General features: G+C 35.7%; 1 protein-coding gene across 1 annotated transcript; it reads right to left on the bottom strand.

Moving 5' to 3' along the window:
- Positions 1 to 540: 540 nt before the first annotated feature.
- On the bottom strand, positions 541 to 7,510 carry LOC129903991 (uncharacterized). The gene is made up of 7 exons (XM_055979524.1): positions 7,373 to 7,510; positions 7,139 to 7,255; positions 4,595 to 5,074; positions 3,890 to 4,029; positions 3,620 to 3,740; positions 3,112 to 3,252; positions 541 to 876 (listed from the first exon to the last, which is right to left on the bottom strand). Exons 1-7 carry the CDS (start codon positions 7,445 to 7,447, stop codon positions 796 to 798), a joined length of 1,155 nt encoding a protein of 384 aa, XP_055835499.1. The 5' UTR covers positions 7,448 to 7,510; the 3' UTR covers positions 541 to 795.
- Positions 7,511 to 7,724: the final 214 nt, after the last annotated feature.

Raw genomic sequence — 7,724 nt, 5'->3', positions numbered from 1 at the left:
CCAAGAGACATTGGAGTGCATGAAGGTCCTGGTTAAGGGTAGAAGGGCAATAGGTAGTTGAGCATTATCTTGCTTTTCGATGGGGCTTGGTGGTAGTCTATAGTAATGTATCTATCGCGTAATGTTAGTGGTTTTTGGTATTTGTTATCAGTTTATGTTACGGTTCTATGCTCTACACTGCCCTGCCCTTTTTTACATTACTTTGATTTGCACTTAAACCATTGATCTTTTGGAAACAATCTATTTACCTCCAAAAAACATAAACACTCTATCCTCCCTGTATACCACCTTGTGGAATTTCACTAGTTATGTTTTTCTTGGATGACAAACCATGATATCTATGCAAAGCCTTCTGCCAACCAGAAAAAATATAAGTTACTTCACTTATACTTGTTCTTCACAAATCACACACACATACGGGTTATGCGGATTTGCCACCTGGGAACAAGCTATGTTGGAAATTCCAGTAATCTCAATGTACAATTACAAAAAGATACGTTTGGAAACATGAAAACAAAAGCATAGAGCAAAGGCAACAGATACAACGTTAAACTGTGTTAATTACTGCCAGAAGTTAAGCTGAATGTATGATCAAATCTTTAACATAAAGTTTCAAGTAAAATTTCAAACTAACCTAAAACATATATAAACCTAACTAAAACATGATCATTGGATGCATACTCCTTCAGAGAGTTCTCTAAAACTATATCAAACATGGCAGATTTTAAAGCACACAACAAAATTCTCTTTGATCCCGATGCTTTAACTGAAACTCTGTCTGATGTCTCGGTAGAATTAGTTCTTAGAGGTAAGCTGCCTCAAGTTGTACTTGGCCAACTCCTTGTACTTCTCAACAACTCCAAGCAAGCACACAGTCTGCAAAATATGAAGAAAATAAATATCAGATGAGTGATTTTTCTTTTAACTCTGCGATCAGTAAAGAGATGAGAACATATGTTGGACTTCATAGGTGTGCCACCACCTTACTCAGATAGATGTAAAGGTGAGATGCAAAAAATAAATAAAGACAAATCAACAAAAACAAGGTCTCACCAAGGATTTCTTTGAACTTACACCTCTCTTTAATAAACTAAACCAAACTTGAGTCCTAAACTCCTGCACATTTGATTCAAGTCATTGAAAAAAACAGCAGAAAAGCCCCAAAATGGTAGGGGTCTTTCAAACGTACTCCCTCCATCCCAAGTTTGGTGTTTGAGCATAATGGACACAATGTGGTCCAGGGTTCAAGCCATGGAAGCGGTCTCTTACAGACATGCAATTTAAGATTGCGTAAAGTAAACTCCATGTAGTCCAGCCCTTCACCTGACTCCATTGCATGGCAGAAGCTTACTGCAACAGGTTGTCCTTTACTTTGTTTGGGCATGATTATTAAGGTAAGAGTTGAAGTTCCAATTTATTTAAATGGATTTGGATAAAAAATTGTAAATTAGTATTGGAACAATCTAACACTAACATCAAAGTACTACAGTTGAAAAGATTCTAGCAACTCAATCCACAAAATAGAGTTAAATTGCCTCCTTTTTATGCTATTTTGGTATAAAGAGGAATTCACTGAAGATATAGAATCAATTTTATAACTTCTAGGATCTTTGTGAGTAGAACAAGGATGGTTTTTTCTCTCTTTGAGAATATAAAGATGGCTCTCGGTGTAGCCTTCACACCTATATATACTAGTACATGTTACCATCTCAAAAGAAACCTAGAAGAAAATATCTAGATCAAATTCTGTCGGAAAAATTCCAAGCTTGACAAATAAATAGTGACAAAGGAGAGTATTTATTAAACTGCACCAGGCTACCTTGTTACTAGACTGCATATATTCTCAAACTGTTATTGCCATTTCCTGCATTGCTAGCTTTTCCATTATTTTCTAATGATATATCCAATTATCTCCTATCAAAAAATTCTTGATATGAATCAATCTTAGCATTTCTGAATTTGAACCTTGTTAATAGGTTCAACATGTGCTCAGTGACGGAGCCAGGATTTTCGTCAAGGGTGTTCATACTTTGGGACAAGTAAAAACATAAACTGATTTTTTTGTTCTCTTTTTTAAGTTAAAAAATGGAATTAAAAAAATTAAACAAAACGCCTAAGTCTAGGCTTGAACCCAGGCAGCTAAGGCAACTTTGAACAACCTTAACCATTGAGTTATCTTCCTTTACTATGTCAAGGGTGCTCAGCAATTAGTATATATTCAAAAATATCGATATTTAACATATATACGCACAAAAATTTCCCGACGAAGGTTGTTCATCTAACCACCCTTGCTAAGGTGTAGCTCCGCCCCTGCATGTGCTACAGCAAATTGCTATGGTAATGCCTAAAGCCAAACAGGTTTCATTGAGGACTTCATTACAGGGTAGGAAGATGGTTAGTCTGCATTCCAGACACTGCCCAAATCATGGATCACATGCACCTTGGGAAGAGAGTGCAATCTAGCTCTCAAGCACATCGCTCGATTGCACAAAATCGAATGGAACTCTCTTGGGTGATATACCGAGAGTAGATTCTCTTTGACAGTTTCTTCTTCTTTTGCTCTGAGTGACTAGTAGAGTATCTTTTACATAATGTTGTGCATCAGTGTTATCAAAAACAAAAAGCGCAAAAAAGCTAGACTGTTGGGGCTTTAAGCACAAAGCGTAACTAGAGCGTGGGCTTCAATCAAAAGAGGTTCAAAGGGAGAAAAATACAAATATATATGTTTAGTCCAAGACTAATAATTATAAGCATGAATGGCAAATATATGAACAAAGAAATTTTTTTAAAAAAATTACGACAAAGTGAAATATCAATTGTTTAGTGTCGCCTCTTTAGAAGAGGCTCATTGGCAAAACAAAAAAAGAAGTATGCCTTAGAACCTTGATGACAACACTGAAGCATACATTAAGCGAGGCAAAACACTCAATACGTTTTGAGCCTCGCTTCAAGGCATAAACGCGCATTGACAACACTACTTTGCATATCAACAAAAAGATAAGATGGAAGTAGTAAAAATTCTGACCAATCCAGGGCACTCAGAACCTGAGTTACTGTACGGCAGAGAAATGCAAAAAACAATAGGGCACATTTAAAAGCAATGATATGTACCTTGACTATTTGAACCACTATGTTTATTTCAGGGTTGCTAAGATCAACTTTGTGAGGTGAAGGAACAGATTTAGCCACAGTATCAATGATTTTCATCTTATTGATTCCAGTATTGGCTCGGGCTTCATAAAGCACTGCAAACTGTGATAAAAAATTAATTAGGCTAGGAGCTTGATTCACCCTGCCAAAAATAGCACGTTAACTGCAACATAAATGTGCAGCACATAATTCCATCCTATTTTACATCTCTGACACTTATATTTCAGAAAAAAATTGAAACCGAAACTCCAATATCTAAAGAATAGTTGCCATTGTGCAGCTGAAAGATCCAGGATCAATTAAGTGCAAGGTCTCTTCCAAATGCATAACACATCCACAAAGGCAGTAGTTTGTAAAGTTTCAATATCATTTCCAGGTATACATGTCAAACATTAGATAAAGATTTTCAATCAATGGCAAGAGAAGAGCCTTCACAGTGAAAATAATGGTCCAGGAGGTAAAAATATACCTTCTTTGGAGTGTCGCTGTCAGCAGGTAGGTATTTTGTAATGAGAGGTGTTACTGCTTTTCCAATTTCCTCCTCTGATGCATAACATGTTACTTCAACTGGTAACACTCTCAATATAAACCTGTTGAAGGCTATGACATTCTTGAGTAACAGAGATTAAACAAAGTAACCTATATGGCATATTCCACATTTGGAATCTATATGGAATAAACTCCAAAAGTAAATATACTTGTAGAGATCTACGAATAAAACTTAAGCAGATAAAAGAACCTTGATACATGTTTCTTTGTCAAGGCAAGCGAGGACATCATATGTTGAACGATTTCCTTAGGGTTGGGATCTCCATCTTTCTTGCTCATGTGAACAAACACAACACCATTGCAACCTGAGTCTAGGTAGCTAAAACGCCTCTGTTTGCAGAAAGAAAGCAACATGTTACAAAGATATCTCCTGAGACAATTACGAAGAATTATATGGAATCAAATACTATGTCAACTGGCTCAGACAGTTATATCTGCCAGAGTTGGTGCTTTTAGATAAAATCAAATGAGAAACAACACAAAGTCAGGGCAAAAAGAGTCTCTTTCACTTTTTTGAGAAGCTAAATAATAGTAGGATTACTGCCAAAGATATATCAGCACTAAGATAGTGCAGTTTTGTACAAAAGTTTTAGTACTACTGTATTCACAGAGAAAAAACTTTATACCAGTAAATAAGACTGTCAACCACAAAATCAAAGGAGAGGCAAACAATCCCAGCCCCTTTCAGTGAGAGATTATAAAGGCATTGCATTCCATTGTGCTCAAACAGAAATGGCCTGACCGAACAAACATCTAACATGAACTACCAAGGATGAGCAGAAGACGACACAGATACACACGTAAAGAAACTAAGCCATAAGTAATAGACTTACATAGCATAGGAATTAAAGTTGTAGCTTACTTGAAACAATAAGAAAAAAGTAGTTCCACTTACCTTGCTTTTGTCTCCCAACTCAGCAAGCTCAGCATCAATTAGTTTATCAATAGATTTCTCCTCTGTCTTACCAACTGCATTATTTCCAGCTTCTGGTGCTTCTTTTTCCACACATTGTTTCTTCGCAGGAGGCTCCCCAACTTCAATATCTTTCTGTTCAAGAGTTGTCTTTAGCTCCTCCTTATTCTCAGTATTTCCTTGTATTAGTTCATCAGTAGAGGTGTTATCCTTGTTTTCAGGCCCGGATTTACCAGTTTTTAAGCTGTCAATCTCATCAACTTTCTCCTGATGTTGCTCAATTTTTGAAGTATCCTCCTTGGTCTGGTCCTCATCATTCTTATTGTCTCCGTCTTCATCATCATCATCATCACTACTAGAAGAATCAGAATATTTGAAAACAGTCTTTTTGTTTACAGGTTTTTCTGATAATTCTCCCTGTCCTAATTTTGAATTTGTCCCCTGCATCAGTTCTTCATAAAACTGCACAAATTTTTTTAAAAAAATCATGGGTTACATCTACACAGCAACAGTAAACCAATCAAAAAAACAAGACAGCAAACTTTTAAGACTTCTCCACAAATCAAACATCAGCCAAGGCTTAAAATCTGAACAAAGGCTTTACAACTAATACTAAAGAGGCCAAAAAAATTTCAAGTCAATTTCTTTAACAATTTTTAATTCTTAAATGATGAGTTTTCCAATTTGACATCCTTTAGATAACAGGAATAATATAGGAAGTCTCATGAACAAAAATGTCAAGTACACGTGTGCTTTTAGACTCTTCCTAGGCAACCTTATGAGCTTGTCCTTTCTGGTGTTCAGGCATTAAAACTCGTCTTCCCAACAGACATGGAACCTTTGCAACTTACTGAAGTCCAAGGAAGTAATCATCATTACACAATAACCAACTTTGTCCATTTTTTCTTACTCTAGATTCACAGCTGAGTCTGTACTTCGATCTTTGTCAGAGATAATTATCAGCTCACAGTTGCAACTGAGCACTTATTTGAGGACGTGCATTAATAAAACTAACTACTCGCTTGACAACAATGAGTTAAAGAAATATGGACAAATAAAACTTTACAGTGATGTTCCATACTATACACGTTCCCCAAGAGCCTTTAAAAAGCTTCAAAGTGAAACTTATTTTGGTCCAAAGTGACATTTATCTTATTTGTGAGGTTAGAAATACGGAATCAACTTTTACAAGAAATAAGGAAATATACATAGTATGGAAAAAACGGGTACATATCCTCATCCTTGATTTGCTTGGGTAACATGTGGTATTTCTTTGCTTTCTTTTTGGAGCAACATAGCAAATTTACATGATACTCACGATGTTGAGGCCATGATTGACTTTATTAGTTCTCTACACAACCTGTAAGAACCTCTTTGCATGTTCTCTTAGTACATGACAACATACTCTTCAATGCTGATATATAAAACTACCTTAGTTATCAAAATCTATGTGGTATAGACAAAGAAATGTAAGACATTGGAACATTATGAAGTCAAAAATTCATGATAGAGCATAAGTAGAATTGCGAGAAAATGAAAAAAATGATCCCTTCTGTTTGGGGGTAGGTTTAAAAGTGCAGGAATGCCACATCTCAATTTTTGAACCACCTTTGCTACATTTAAAACTTGTCTTATGTCAAGGGGATTCAAAAAGTTATATATATACAAAAAAAGAAAAGAAAAAGAAGATGTTTCATGAATTCTGCCCTATTTGCACCATATAAAATTCCAATACCCTTCGTGAAACTTAGCTCTGCCACTGCTTCTGGAGTCACTACCAACAGCAACAATCAATGAGATTTTTCTGGATTTTTGGGCATGGATTTTTGAAGCCTAGCCCACAACCTTTTTTTCACAGTAAAATACTAGCTTAAATCAACTTCTTTTTCTCGTCATTTTTTAAATAGGGGATCAGTCATCTAAAGATCAAACTGTTACTTATGGCAAACTCAGTGCTACAAAGAAGTGGAAGGGGACGAATTTTAACTTGTTTAGAGTCTTTATCAATCTAGTTACTTGTACTTTGTCCATAAAGGAGGTAAATGTGATGTTCAATCAAGTAAAATACCAACTTCTAACACTCTAGAGATATCTAAATTTCATTTTTACAACAACAACAACATACCCAGTGCAATCCCACAAGTGGGTACGCGGAGGGAAGAGTGTACCCAAACCTTACCCTTACCATGAAAGGTATAGAGGTTGTTTTCGATAGAACCTCAGCTCAAGAAAAAGATGGGAAAAAAGAAGACAAGGTATGCTCTAAATTCACTTCTGAACAACATAAATCAGCATGACTTAATTATCTTCAAAAATTAGTCAAACACATTTAAGTAGTAAACACACAATAATTTCAAGATAAGCATAAAGAAAGCAACTTTAAAGGGAAATCATAGTAACTACCTAAACTCTCACCTACTAATTGGACGGTGTTCGATTCCCCACCTTATAATTCCCTCCCACATTTACCATACCCCCAATTTTTTGGGAAAAAAAAGAAGAAAGTAACTTTAAAACTATACATACAGAGTCTATAACATTAACAGCTTCTTGAGAGGCTTGTCGTTCCCTTCCACCGTCACATGTTATATAAAACCCTTGAACTCCTGGACGTAAAGGGTATGCACCTTTCTTTACTGCTTTCTGTTTTATGCAACAAAAATCCATAATTAGTCAGTCACCAATTAATTTGCTAAAAATTACAGTTGTTTTTTTACATCTATAGATGGAGAAAAAAAGAAAAGGATTAAGGAGGCTAACATTGTTTGGACGATAACGTTGTCTATTCTTGTTGTTATTCTTCGGTTTTTGCTTTGATTTGTTGTCTGTAGCCATTGAAAACGAGAGTAAAACAGTGGCTGCAACGGGGGAAAAGAGGGACAAGAGAGAGAAAATTTTCATATTTCATACTTTAAGGTGAATTTTTATTTAGAGAGGAAATGGCTCAAAGCCCATTAGAAGATAAAGGCCCAATTGATGTTTTGAACCCAAAGATCTTTCATGATAAGAAGTATTCAGTGATTAGAAGGGGGACCTAAAAATTCACCTTAATTATGCCACATAACCCTTCGCCAAATTTATTTACAAAAAAATTGGCATTTTCTTTAGGAAA

The sequence above is a fragment of the Solanum dulcamara genome, chromosome 9, assembly GCF_947179165.1.
Source record: "Solanum dulcamara chromosome 9, daSolDulc1.2, whole genome shotgun sequence".
NCBI lineage: Eukaryota > Viridiplantae > Streptophyta > Magnoliopsida > Solanales > Solanaceae > Solanum > Solanum dulcamara.
This window is presented reverse-complemented; position numbering and strand designations above follow the sequence as displayed.

Coding starts and splice junctions, on each gene's coding strand:
- LOC129903991 (XM_055979524.1), bottom strand. CDS start 7,447: ATGGCTACAGACAACAAATCAAAGCAAAAACCGAAGAATAACAACAAG. Junction 3,253..3,619: donor ACAGCGACACTCCAAAGAAG/GTATATTTTTAC, acceptor TTTTTATCACAG/TTTGCAGTGCTTTATGAAGC. Junction 877..3,111: donor TAGTGGTTCAAATAGTCAAG/GTACATATCATT, acceptor CATATTTTGCAG/ACTGTGTGCTTGCTTGGAGT.